This window comes from Zerene cesonia, chromosome 20 (assembly GCF_012273895.1).
Source record: "Zerene cesonia ecotype Mississippi chromosome 20, Zerene_cesonia_1.1, whole genome shotgun sequence".
Lineage (NCBI taxonomy): Eukaryota > Metazoa > Arthropoda > Insecta > Lepidoptera > Pieridae > Zerene > Zerene cesonia.
Genome location: NC_052121.1, coordinates 5,294,981 through 5,308,049, shown reverse-complemented (window position 1 = coordinate 5,308,049; position 13,069 = coordinate 5,294,981). Strand labels below are relative to the sequence as shown.

Here is a 13,069-nt window from a genome sequence, read left to right as displayed (position 1 = left end):
TATATATGAACTAATTGAACTATATATATAGTGTATATTTTTTATAAAGAAACAAAATCTGTCGCGTAGTTAATAAAATAAACAGAGAAATAGACTTTGTTTCATACCATGTAGTGATACACATGAACACTTTTCTATAGGCAAGCTTTCATAAGCCTAGTTATAAATAAAAAATATTCTACTTAAAATAGGTCTCAAGGTGCCTGAAGGTCGACCTTATACGGGCAAGAGCCCGTATAAGTCTAAGAAGACTAACATAAAACAGACGTCATCACTACATAGTATAAAACAAAGTCGCTTTCTCTCCCTATTTTGTTTAAATCTTTAAAACTACGCAACGGATTTTGATGGTTTATTTTAAATAGATAGTGATTCAAGAGGAAGGTTTATATGTATAATAACATCTATTAAACTATTCCGAATTAACGCGTGCGAAGCCGCGGGCAAAAGTTAGTATAATATACGACAACTAAACTACTTACCTATGAGTAAGTAGTTCGGTTGTCGTATTAGTCATGAAAAAATGAGTCCTAAGGGAAAACATTGTTAGACCACGTGGTATTTAGCTGTATAATAGAATTTATGTGATGTTACTCACCTACTTTACACTATCATTAAAAAAAATATACTGAATAGTTTAATGTCCATATAAATTGAATCTTGAAAAGAAAATGATCGGTATTTGGTTACAACTTTATCTCAAAACAAACGAACCTTTTAGCGTTACATTTTTCGGAGTAAAAGCACGAACGTGGGCGATCAAAATTTTACCCCAAAGGGAACGTAAGTTACAAAGAAATGTAATATGCGAACAAAGCGTCGAGCTTTCGCAGAAACATTACATTACAAAGAAATGCTCCAGTACAACCCTAAACATTAAGTCTTATTGTATAAATGAGTAAATTAAACAACAATTGATTTTCTCTATATTTATAACAATTTAAATTCACTAACACATAGTAATACTGGTTATGATGTGACTATTCATAAAGGTATTATGGAAACTACATTTATAAACATTATGGCAACATATTCAATTTATCTGCTAAAATAACAAGAATGGCTGTCCCAAGGAAAAATAGCCCTGGTGGTAATGCCGTAGCTGTGCGGTCAATGTCATCTGGAAAGTAAAACACTTTTAATACCAAGTTTTTTTTAAATTAATAAACGAGCCACCCTTTTGCAAATATTTTGTAAGTGTAGTACATATAATGTTACATAGAAATTTGCAGATAATGTTGCTTTTCAGTGTTAGAAGAATTTTCTAAATCGGTAAAGTAGTTTTTGAGCTTTTGTAAACATTAAATCATTCCTACATGTTAAAAGATTAAGCAACGTTTCACGATTTGCTAGTCGAAGACGCTGTACGGTAATATTATACTTAATTATGTTAATTTTCATGAATTATTGACTATATATAGAGTTAACAATTTTTCGCCCCCGACTGCACCCTCGAAGTCAAAGGAAAAAATAGGCAGTCCGAGGTTCCCCTACATAAAGCCTCATCAACAATCCTGTCCTTTTTTTGGGCTTGAACTATCTCAATATCATATCTGATTCAAATCAGTTCGCTAGTTCAAGCGTGTAGAAAATACATACATAGAGTTACGTTCATGTCTATAAGTTGGGATTTTATCGGACTGATAGGTAAGCAAAACATATTTAAAAGTTGTGAAACGTGCTATAAATTTCATTTATATTAATTATTATATTGAAGACACTATTAGTTTTGAAATTCTGTTGCGGTAAAATCTTTTTGCAGCGTTCGCGCCCGTCATTCGTGTTTAAAATGTGATTTACTAATTTTAACATTTAGATGTATGTTATTACACTTACCTTCGTTTTCTGTCCCTTGATTATCGTCATCGTTAACCCAACCCATACATCTATTAAGTGCATCTTCCCAACGTTTGCGACGGATTTCACGTTCTGGAAAAAGCAAAGGAAAATATTTATTATGTATTAATATTTTTCGTTAGTCTAAATAAAATAAAATTAAATATCTACCCCAAGAGAATCAAATAAATAGTATACAAATTTATTCCAGTAACCTAAAACTACAAACAGATCAGATTTGATTCTTAAATAAATACAGAGTTCACTATGTATAAGAGTATAAGAGGGGTTTTCTAACCTTCACTAGAAATAGCGGGTATAAAGGTGTCAGAAGGAGGGCTGGGTGTGGTCGCCGGCCACACCCGTAACGCGCGGCCTGCCACAATAGCAGCTCCTAGTGCTGTGCTTTCCATCATCAATGGTCGAATCTTTGCAAATGAAAAATAAATTAATAAAGTAAAAAGGTGTTGTACAAAAGCTTCTAGAATATACTGTTGTAAATTTCTGGTATCGCATTTTGAATAAGGTAATATTTCAAAAAACTTTCATAATTTGGTTTTGAATTTGAGCTTATTGTATTGGATAAGTTGAAAATTGTTCTCTGACTTTATTAACCGAACGAGTAGAAGAAATTCGATTACTGTGACGGGATCACGGGTGGTTGAGAGGCTATGCGTTGCTACGGTTTGGCAAATAACGCGGGTTCGAATCCCGCCTCGTGATCGAATTTTTTCTATTCTTTCAAAATTTCTCATTTATTAAGTTTAAAATCTCAAGATCAGTTCGCTTGGGAGAAATAGCTCATGATCGATAAAGCTGCCATAGTTGACCATTCACATGTCGTCTAAATTATATGTTAAAATTTTTCTTATTGTCCAATAAAGAGCCAATCGTTCATATAATTCACCACTGGAATGCCAAGCGTGTCAGCTTGCATCTGCATGAGCGTCGTGTTTTGCGCCATTCCCCCGTCAGCGAGGAGTTTCCGTAGCGGCGCGCAATCCGTAGCCGCCAACGCGGCTCGAATTACGTGCTCCGTGCGTGTACTACTGCTTATACCGCACATTATACTGAAAAATTAATGTGCGGTATAAGTCTGTATCCCGTAGCAATATCGGGATAAAAAGTTGCCTAAGTACCTATGTGTTATTTTAGTAGTCCAGCTAACTACGTAACGTACCAAATTTCATTGCAATCGGTTCAGCAGTTTTTGCGTGAAAGAGTAACAAACCTTAATAGTATTTTCTACTTCTTTCTATAGAAGCTACTAAGAAAAGATTCACAAGGATCAATGAAAATTATGATTTGTAGATATTAAGTACACATTTTTTAATTATTACAGTTGTGAGTTACTTGCATGCTTATTTTAGTTTTTTTTAGGTATTCATTATTTTTATTTATTTTATATGAATTCAAGGTGATTAAATATAATTTAAAAATGCAAGACTAGCAAATGATTACAGTTGATTATCAACCGACTTCGAATAAAAGAGGAAATTATCATATCAACACATATGTGTGTGAACCGATTCTGATGAGTTCCTTTCAATTGCCATGTGGTATCATTTTAATTTGGTCTAGTTCTGATAATGTGAAAGTGGTTTAGTTATTTATTAAAAATATTTTATATCTACCCTCTCGCGTCCTTCCTCCAGTGTGGTGAGTATAGACCATTAAATGCTGGCACAAAACATACACTTCCTTCTTCGTTATCAGCTACTTGAGTAGCAAGGGCTTCCGTATCCGATACATCATTTATTATTCCCACGCCCTTCTGTAGCCACTGTAGTGTGTCACCTAAAATAATATACAGTGTTACCAACATTTCCTTGTAATGTCGAAAAATTTAACTAAAGATATTGAATTATCATTGTTGCCTACTTCACAAGTGCTGTGTGTTTTATTGATACCTTTCTAAATTTTATATATGTATGATTGATAAATATGCCGAATATGCATAAATCTATTAAAAGTGATGCCCGGAATAATACTCCACGGGTTACACTGAAGCGATGGTGACGACACACTTAATTTCAGCGATAAGTTGGTGGCACTGTAAGAATAGGATCGATTCTGCGCCATTTTGTGACACCATAGATACTAATTTAACATTCTAAATTAAAAAAAAAAAACATTTGTATTTAAGAGTCAGTCAAATAAAATAAACTATAATTGAAATGCAAAAAAGCATTTATAAATTGTATTTTTCTAATAACATTTGACACGAAATTGGCGCATATAGCCTCTTTTTCCAATTAGTTTAATCGCACAGTAACAGTATGGCAGGACGCATAATAAATATTTTTCTCTTTGAGGAAACAATACGTATATACCCAATACATTAATTTAATTCTTATTGATATTTCACATAAGGATAAATAAAGTATGATCATTTTATATGACTAACCAGCAACTGCAACTGATCCTTCCAATGCATAAATCGCCGGCGCATCTGGTCCAAGTTTATAGGCCACAGTTGTTAACAAACCACTTTGCGAATGTACAATAGATTCACCTTAAAGCAATATAGTTATGTAATCATTTCATTAGAAAAAAAAGATTATAAAAAACCATGACAATTTACCAATCTATGCGCCATATTGTAAGAAACATTATACCTGTATTGTACAGAAGAAAGCATCCTGTGCCATATGTACATTTTACTTGACCAAACTTCATACAATTTTGTCCCACTAATGCAGCTTGTTGATCTCCTAAACACTAACAAATAAATAAAAACTCTTTATTTTTGTTATTAAAAAAACTATCAGCTATACTGAAGTTTATTAGCAATGGCACAATGACCATCATTGCATACCTTACAAAGATCTTAGATGTGACTAATGAGTCAAAGCGATATGTTACCGTGAGCTAAGTAGTAGTGATACATTTTATTCAATTATGTAACAGCTAGAAATTAAAGACTTAAACGCATTTTTTGCGTAAAATCAAATACAAGAAAATCTTATGTAACAGATAGTAAATTCGCCCGAGAATTGTGGGTGCCGAGGAAGTTTTTATGCTTTGTTTGTTAACAAATTTATGCATAGCTGTTAATAGAGCCATGTGATGTTAATTCAATACCAGTATTTATAGTACCATAAGGTTAATATTGCATGGCGTCCATCACTATAACTTACATATTAAAAATCCATTAAGAAGCCTACCCCTGCTATTGGTGTGCCGAGAAGTGATCCAGTAGCTATATAACCATATATTTCTGAGGAACTTTTTATCTTTGGTAGTATTTCAACTGGTATATCAAAGAAACGTAGAAGTCCTTTATCCCACTGCAAACTTCTTAATGACATCAATTGAGTTCTTGATGCATTTGTTACGTCTGTTACATGAACACCACCACGGCAGCCACCAGTCAGATTCTGTTAAATAATCTAGTAATATTTATCTCTAATATATTAATATGTGGAGAAAAAACTTTTACAATTTCTCAAAATTTAGGCAAAGGCACAATATGTCATGTAATACAATATGTCATTTAGCACACTTGATACTGCAGAAAGCTAATATTTAAATAAATAATAATATATAAATATCCAACAACATAACATACACATATATTGTTTGATCTATAATTCATAATTAAGGTCACATTTTGATCACTGGACAACCATCTGTTTTGAACAATTGTCAATTTATGTAAGATCTTAAGAAAATATTTAAATAAACTTATGAATTATTAATAACAGTTGTATTTACCCAAATCAACCATGAGTCCACTGTACCAGCCATGCAGTTCCCTGATGCTACAGCTTGCTTTATTGCTGTTACATTTTGCAAGAGCCATTTCAACTTAACAGAAGAGAAATAAGTTGATAATGGTAGACCACTAGTTTGTGTGACAGCATTTATACTCTGTGCACCCTTATTCTTATTTAATTCATCAATAATTTTCGAAGTTCTCACATCTAGCCACACTAAAATTTAAATATTATGATAATACTCTTTATACATAAAAATAATAATAATTAATCTCTAATTATTTTGAATAATCACACCAATATTATAAATGTGAAAGTTAGTTTGTTTTGATATTTGTCCATCAATCACGCTGAAACTGCTGAACGGTTTATAATGAATTTTGGTATACAGACAGGGTATCAGCGGACTTGGGTGATAGGATACTATTTATCCTGATTAAATGCTCCCTTGCGATAAAATAAGAATCTTGATATCCAGGCAGAGCCGGGATGAGCATCTATTTTTTGATAATTGTTGAATTGTATTGTCTAATTATATTCACCAATTGCACTATAAAGAGGCTCGCCAGTTGAAGAATTCCAAACAATTGTTGTTTCTCGTTGATTTGTTAAACCAATACCTATAACATCTGCTGGATCTATGTCCAACTTTTTTAAATTGTCTACAGTAACCTGTAATTTAATTGGAAATACGTTTTATTAACATTTTATCCATTTATCCAAGGAAGTAAATCTGTAATAAATAACTTTATACATTACTTCAATACATTCTAACACAGCACTTAAAATTTCCAAAGAATCTTGTTCTACCCAACCTTGTTGAGGGCTAAATCTTTTCAGGGGCAATTGATGATAAGTCAATACTTCTGAAGTGTTTGCTGCAAATATCTAAAAATTAAATATGATTTAAAAAATTATTATTTCATCCTAAATGGTTATTTAGTCACAAATATGAATAAAATTGTACCAAAAATTTAACATTCGAAGTTCCTTCATCTATAGCTCCAATTAATGGACCAAAACTTCCGAACTCACGCATATTTTAAAAATTATCCTACATAGCTAACTGGAAAATATATGTCTATCGAAATTGAATACTGTTAATCTGACATGTATTTACTGAATTTTAAATTTTATAAATTTTATTGAAATTGTTATCAGAGCTATGTAGGTTGTAGATACAATTTGTAATTGTACTTTGTAGGTAATCAATCAGAATCAGCTGAATCTGACATGTATCTGACTGTGTCAGACTCGACACTCCAATCTTTGACAGACGTTGCTAAAATTAAAATTAAACTCAGCAATCAGCATCATGTACGTAATTACGTAACATAAGGACTGATAAGTCATGACAATTGTTTAAGCGAAAATAAACCAGATTGCAAAGATTTATAGCACATTTTCAAGTGTTATAGCACATTTTATTTGAGTCTGGATGCAAGAGAGATAACATTAGCTTATAGCCACGATTAAGTTGGTGTGTATCGTTATTTCATCTTGCCAGCATATTCAGTGGTGCTAATCTGAACTTTTTTTCCAAAATTTTGAACACCAAAAAATTAGTTGAAACATTATCTATCTATATATTATGAATTGAAAACCTTCTTCGCTTTTGTGAACGTCGGAAAAAATAGATCTTCTTCTTTATTAAATGGCAACTCCCGATTCCACTGAGGACGGATTCTACCAATGTCTCGATTTGTACAGATAATGAGAGGATTTCATTGTGGTGTTATTACAATGAATAATCACGAGTGAGATGTACTACTTTGAATTGACGACCAGCATATAACTGTATACCTGACAAAAAATAAATACCAGTTATAGACAACACAAAACGTCACAAAAGCATAACACAAATGATGAGTTAAAGCGGGGAATTTGTCAAAATTTTAAGTTATTTAAGTTTAAGAATTTTGATAGGACCTTAACCAGAAAAAATAGATCAGAATTGACATTTTTTTTCTAAAGGACCAAAACCCTTGGACTTTGACACTTGACACTTGACACTCATGATCACATTTTAATTTTAAAATGCTTATTTCAGGTCAAAGAATGAAAACAAATCTTAATAATATATTACTCACTCTGTGAAAATAACCATAAAAAAACTTAGATAAAAAAGGGAATGTATGTGCTCATTTTACGGTTTACATCCTACTTTATATTTTGAATAAATATAGAGCAACATTAACAAATTCTTAGGTAGGAAAAACTCATTTTCTGAGTAACCTTGATTTATGTGACAGTCTTTTAAAATGCAAATTAAATTAAATATTATTGAAAATGAAGAAGTTGTAGAATCAGTTGTTCGAGAAATTGCTTCAGACCTGAGCCTTGCAAACCTAACATCGGCTTTAGAAGAGTTTCGTCAATTGGCTAATGAGGTATTCACAAAAAAAGTTTTGAACAATGAGGTCATAGGTAAGCATAATAAGCACTCAGCTCTACCATCTTATTCCTATAAAATTAAAAATTCTTAATAAAACCCAAAAACCGAAATAAGACAGAAAAAAATTGTATATTATATTTTAATTTCTTAACTGCTCAAATAGTTAAGTTTCTTGGGTGTATAATAAAAAATTAATAGGTATAATTTTATAAATAGCTATTGAAAATTAAAATTAATTAGCATATTTACTAAAATATCTGAAGTAACAAATCAATTATAATTCATGACTATATATTTAGTACTCATAATATGTATAATATTTATCACTACATTATTTTCAGATATATCTGATGATGAATGCAGTACTACAGATGATGAAACAGAATGCCCAAAGAAAAAAAGCAAAAAAGGTTGCAAGACTTGATTTCTAATAGTAAAAGATATTTAAAGATTTATACATGCTTTTCCTGTTGTTTATAACCAACAATAAAAATAAAACACACTATTGATATGTTTGTATTTATTTTATTTTTCACTTTTAACTAATTAACAGACTTATTGTTGATTGGACACAAAATCAAATTATTAAACTCCAAATTGTATGTGTTCATTCTTTAATTAAATTATGAATGATTCATAAATAGGATCAATAAACATTCCAATTGAGTACAGATACATATTTATGGTTTTACCATAGTAAGAATAAATACTTACACTAATCATATTAAATCTAGCTTTAAGAATGTTACATGGAATGCTTAAAATCACAGAATATTTTAATTCCTACCGTTATAAACAAATGTTGGCAGTTACTCCATTGACATACAAAAATTACAGTAAGTCAATTGGTTATTCACATAATTTTATTTATGTATATAAAGATATAAATACCTTTATATCAAATCTTGTGAGTATTACCTTTATTTAGTTATATGTCTGAAAAATTATAATTTCTCAAATAATTTATTGTAGTAAGTAGTCCCAAATTTGAATATAGCAAATGCTAAAAATATCTTAAAATTAACTTACAATATATCATGCAGTGGTAATTCAAGTGACATTGGCATTCATTTATATTTCTTTCTAAAACTACCTGTATTTATGTTTTTTTTTTCATTGGTCGTAATTGATTTTCCATTCAATGTTACAAAAATAGAATAAGTTACTATATATTTACAGATCCTTCAAAATGGTACGTTAGAGTACCTTCTAACCCTTCAATTCGAGTGCATTTAACTATGTCACTGTTACAAAGCAAACACTATAGTTTGAGGTCAAGTGTGATCTCTATCTCATTACAAAATGAATGATAATTATGATGGAGGAATGTTCGGTTTATCACCTTCGTCTTGTTTATTTTTGATATCACAAGTGTTGGTGTGAACACCCGCTTAACTATAATAGGCTAATTATAACACTTATAGAAGTTAATAAATTTAGGTAAATGTAGTTTGAAGACTAGCTGATAGTTGTTTTATCATCGGGAGGTTCAGATTCCGAGCAGCATATATCACAACCGTTGACGCCACAATCGCACATAAATGTGGGGCGAATTGAATTACGTAGTTTCTGTAGGAAAAAATATGCCATTAGTATGTAGAAAAAAATTTTTTTTTCATTCACATAAAAATTGTGAATTTATCACGTTAGGTGTATATAATATTGTTATACAATACATACTTCTCCAATTGTTTTCCCCGGTGATCTTATTATAACAATAAGTGCATATCCTGGTATGCATAACAAGGAAAGTGAGGCGATGATCCAGCCTAGCGCTTGCGCCCATGCAGGATATTGGTACTGTCGGTAACTGGGTGGAGTGTAGTCAACTAAACTTGCTACCCAGAGTGCTAATAGCAGGGCAGGAGCCGCTATTAGCCAACAGAAACGGAAGTATAAAGATGGCCGCTGACCTGTTTAGAAATAACATAATTTAATATTTAGTGTTTATAATTTTTGATGTACTGGCGTAGTTCTGCTATTTATTTATTTATTTCAAGAAAGGCTTACCAACTAGATACATCATTTCTTGTAAACTATTAAAAATATACATCAACACAGTACCTATGTATCTAAATTATAGGTAGGCATTTGTATAGTATTTTTGGGACTGCATATTTAAACACTATTGTATCTAATGAATCATTATAAATGATAATAATTTTACCTGTCATTTGCTTTATGTTCCGGGATAGTCTTTCAACGCCATAAAACCATGCAATGGCTACTACTTCAAAGAAAGCGAGATATGTTATGCTAAGAGATGCCGCATAGTAATCCATCAACTGGAATAAGTATATACCGCTCTGTATTATATGCGGCAAACCAAAGACCAAAGATATGCCGCACACTAGTAGCACTAACAGCTCGTGATACACGAGTCGTCTTCGTATCATATCAGGAAAACCATCTTGAATGGAAGTAACAACTACCTCGACAATGGCGAACTGAAAAAAAATGAAGTCATTAATTTAAATATTAAACTCACTTTTTTTCATAAAAAAGTGATGAGGAGTATGAATCTTACCTGACTGTTTAATCCAAGACATAGAAACATGAAGAAAAATAAAACGGCCCATAGCTGAGGAGCTGGCATCTTTGCAATAGCTTGTGGGTATACCACAAAAATAAGTCCGGGACCTAAAATATATGGATTATCAATTAATATTGAATGTACTATACTTCAGTTGGTTTCTTATTTTTTTTTGTTTAATTGTACTTTGCATCAACTATCCCACTAGCGGTCCGCCCGAGTTAAAGTATAATTTAGATTTTTATATGTAGTGAGAATACTTACTGTCAGCAATAACATCTTTAACGCTTGTATTTTGTTCAGTTGCAATGTTTCCTATGGTAGCGAATGTAAATATCCCAACAATAAGACTTGTTACTGCATTGACTAGCGATACGGCCAGTGTATCGTGTAGAAAGTTATTATCGAAGCGGTTGTACGAAGCAAACATGATCATAGATCCGAAGGCAATTCCTATGGAATTGAAGATTTGTGATGCTGCATTTACCCATGGCCTTGATTGTTTCAATAATTCCCAATCTGGCTTGAAAAAGAATCTTAACCCTTGATCGGCGCCTTCGAGAGTTAGAGAACGGCCAAGAAATACTATTATGAGTAGGAAAGGCAACGTCGTCGTTATATATCGTACTTTTGCCGAAGATTTTATGCTTTTCCACAGGGCAAAGTAGACAAGTAACCAAGCACAAACTAAACAAGCAGCCAGTTCCCACCGCATGCTCCCGGGGTATTCTATACCTTCGCTCATATTTAGTACTTTTTTCCTGAAAATATATAGAGTTGCATATAGATTCGTGTTTCTTCTAATGCAACGTCGTGTAATGATCGATAGTCACATATTTCATAGATTTTACACGAACCTACATTATAGGTAGGTATATATACATTAATAATTTCTTAGATTTTTTAATATTCTGATATTTCTTCAGATGTTATTGTTCTTCACTTTATTGAACAGAGTTAATCACGCAGCGTTTAAAAGATTAGATAAAGATAAAAAACATTTTTGGTAATTTAGGTATATAAGTTTATAGGTGTGGCAAAAAAGGTATTGATCACATGTGATATGGAAATTAATGAATTGCATCACTCTCAGCCTATGACATCTCAAATATATATAAAATACTTTATATTTAATTTCGAAATATGTGGATGATAATTAAAAGCAAACCTTACTCGAAGAATTGTTCGGTAGGTGTCTGTGATCCATTCGGTTTAGTTATGTTGTGATTTGGAATCCAACAGTAAGGTGTGTTCCATCGATTTGAACATGTTGCCCAGGGTACTTCAGATTTAAATGATGTGAAGAAATAATATATTGCCCATGCAATTATAACTGCATAATACGTGGACATTAAAAACGAGATTACTACACTTGCGAGGCCAGCACCTAAAATTAAAATATTATATATTGAGTAATGGTTTGCGGTGCCATATCAATAAATTTTCTACATATCATAATAATAGCTACAGAGCATGGAATATATAGTGGATAATACCATTATACACATTTGAAATTATATTATTGTAGATAGGAAGTAGAACAATGCCACCATGTCGAGTCGTGCATTGTAATAGCTGTATATTCGCCCTTGGATTTTTTATTTATTCAAAGTGGCTATTGATATTTATAGATCGTATATCAAAATAAAAAATACCTTTAAACAATGGGCATATTTGTGAGAGGGCACCGATAGGCCCGTGTGCTGTATATTGGCCAATTGCTAATTCCATAAACAACATGGGCACACCACACACCAGGAGTATTATGAAGTATGGAATGAGAAAAGCACCTGAAAATAATCAAAAGTTTTTATTAAATGATATAACATAACATACAATAAATTCCCACTTCTATCGAGACATCCTTTCAGTGGACCTATGTTTGAAAAGAAGTAGGTAGGTATATCTTTGGGTCAAATATTCAAGTGTTTTCATGCGATGGACAAGTCGATCTATTTGTTTAAAACGTAAAATATTTTTAATATTGGCATGATAATAAATCAAGACATCACTCAAGACATATAATAACTAAAGACAGAAGGTCCTTAAGTAGAGACTAAAATATAAGTTAACCGACTTGATATTGGATCTCACAACTTTTACTGTAGAGAGACTGAGTTGCGAGACTTGTTTTTTCTACAGGATGTTTTTGATGGCGTAACTTAACTTAGTCTGCTTAAATTAATTTAATAATAGGTACATTAGTAAAATCCGATGATTATTTTATTGACATAGTTTATTGACATACGAAAATATTGTAATTTTACTTATAGATTTTTATTTTAAAATGTATGCGATAAGCATCAAGTATAAAAAATTCTTATTGCGTAATTCTTATTTGAATTGACCCGCAGATATAGACTAATTAACCCGATCGTTATCATAAATTGTCGTTATTATGTCATTCTGACGGGCGTTTGGCGTAGTTACCAGCTTCCGTCTATGGCATATCTAATGGTTGATTTCTAAAATATAAGTATAATATAATCCATATAGATGATCATAATACATTTATCTAAATTCATCCATTTCTTATCAAACATGAAAATAACCATCAAAAGTCCTTATCATAAAACATCAAAAGGA

General features: G+C 31.7%; 2 protein-coding genes across 2 annotated transcripts in view; both read right to left on the bottom strand.

The window, feature by feature from the left end:
• Window positions 1-929: 929 nt before the first annotated feature.
• Window positions 930-6,778, bottom strand: LOC119834999 (glycerol kinase-like). Its single transcript, XM_038359578.1, has 12 exons — window positions 6,523-6,778; window positions 6,315-6,443; window positions 6,098-6,227; window positions 5,554-5,771; window positions 5,004-5,216; window positions 4,455-4,557; window positions 4,244-4,351; window positions 3,471-3,633; window positions 2,744-2,906; window positions 2,135-2,264; window positions 1,837-1,929; window positions 930-1,120 (listed from the first exon to the last, which is right to left on the bottom strand). Exons 1-12 carry the CDS (start codon window positions 6,592-6,594, stop codon window positions 1,020-1,022), a joined length of 1,623 nt encoding a protein of 540 aa, XP_038215506.1. The 5' UTR covers window positions 6,595-6,778; the 3' UTR covers window positions 930-1,019.
• A 1,681-nt stretch (window positions 6,779-8,459) lies between these two features.
• Window positions 8,460-13,069, bottom strand: part of LOC119834906 (sodium- and chloride-dependent GABA transporter ine-like) — a 12,241-nt gene continuing 7,631 nt past the window's right edge. The window contains exons 3-9 of the mRNA XM_038359425.1: window positions 12,139-12,273; window positions 11,657-11,870; window positions 10,748-11,244; window positions 10,478-10,590; window positions 10,118-10,397; window positions 9,631-9,863; window positions 8,460-9,519 (exon numbers count right to left, since the gene is read on the bottom strand). Coding sequence (XP_038215353.1) covers window positions 9,409-9,519; window positions 9,631-9,863; window positions 10,118-10,397; window positions 10,478-10,590; window positions 10,748-11,244; window positions 11,657-11,870; window positions 12,139-12,273 — 1,583 coding nt within the window. The 3' untranslated portion in view covers window positions 8,460-9,408. The remainder of the gene's footprint in view (window positions 9,520-9,630; window positions 9,864-10,117; window positions 10,398-10,477; window positions 10,591-10,747; window positions 11,245-11,656; window positions 11,871-12,138; window positions 12,274-13,069) is intronic.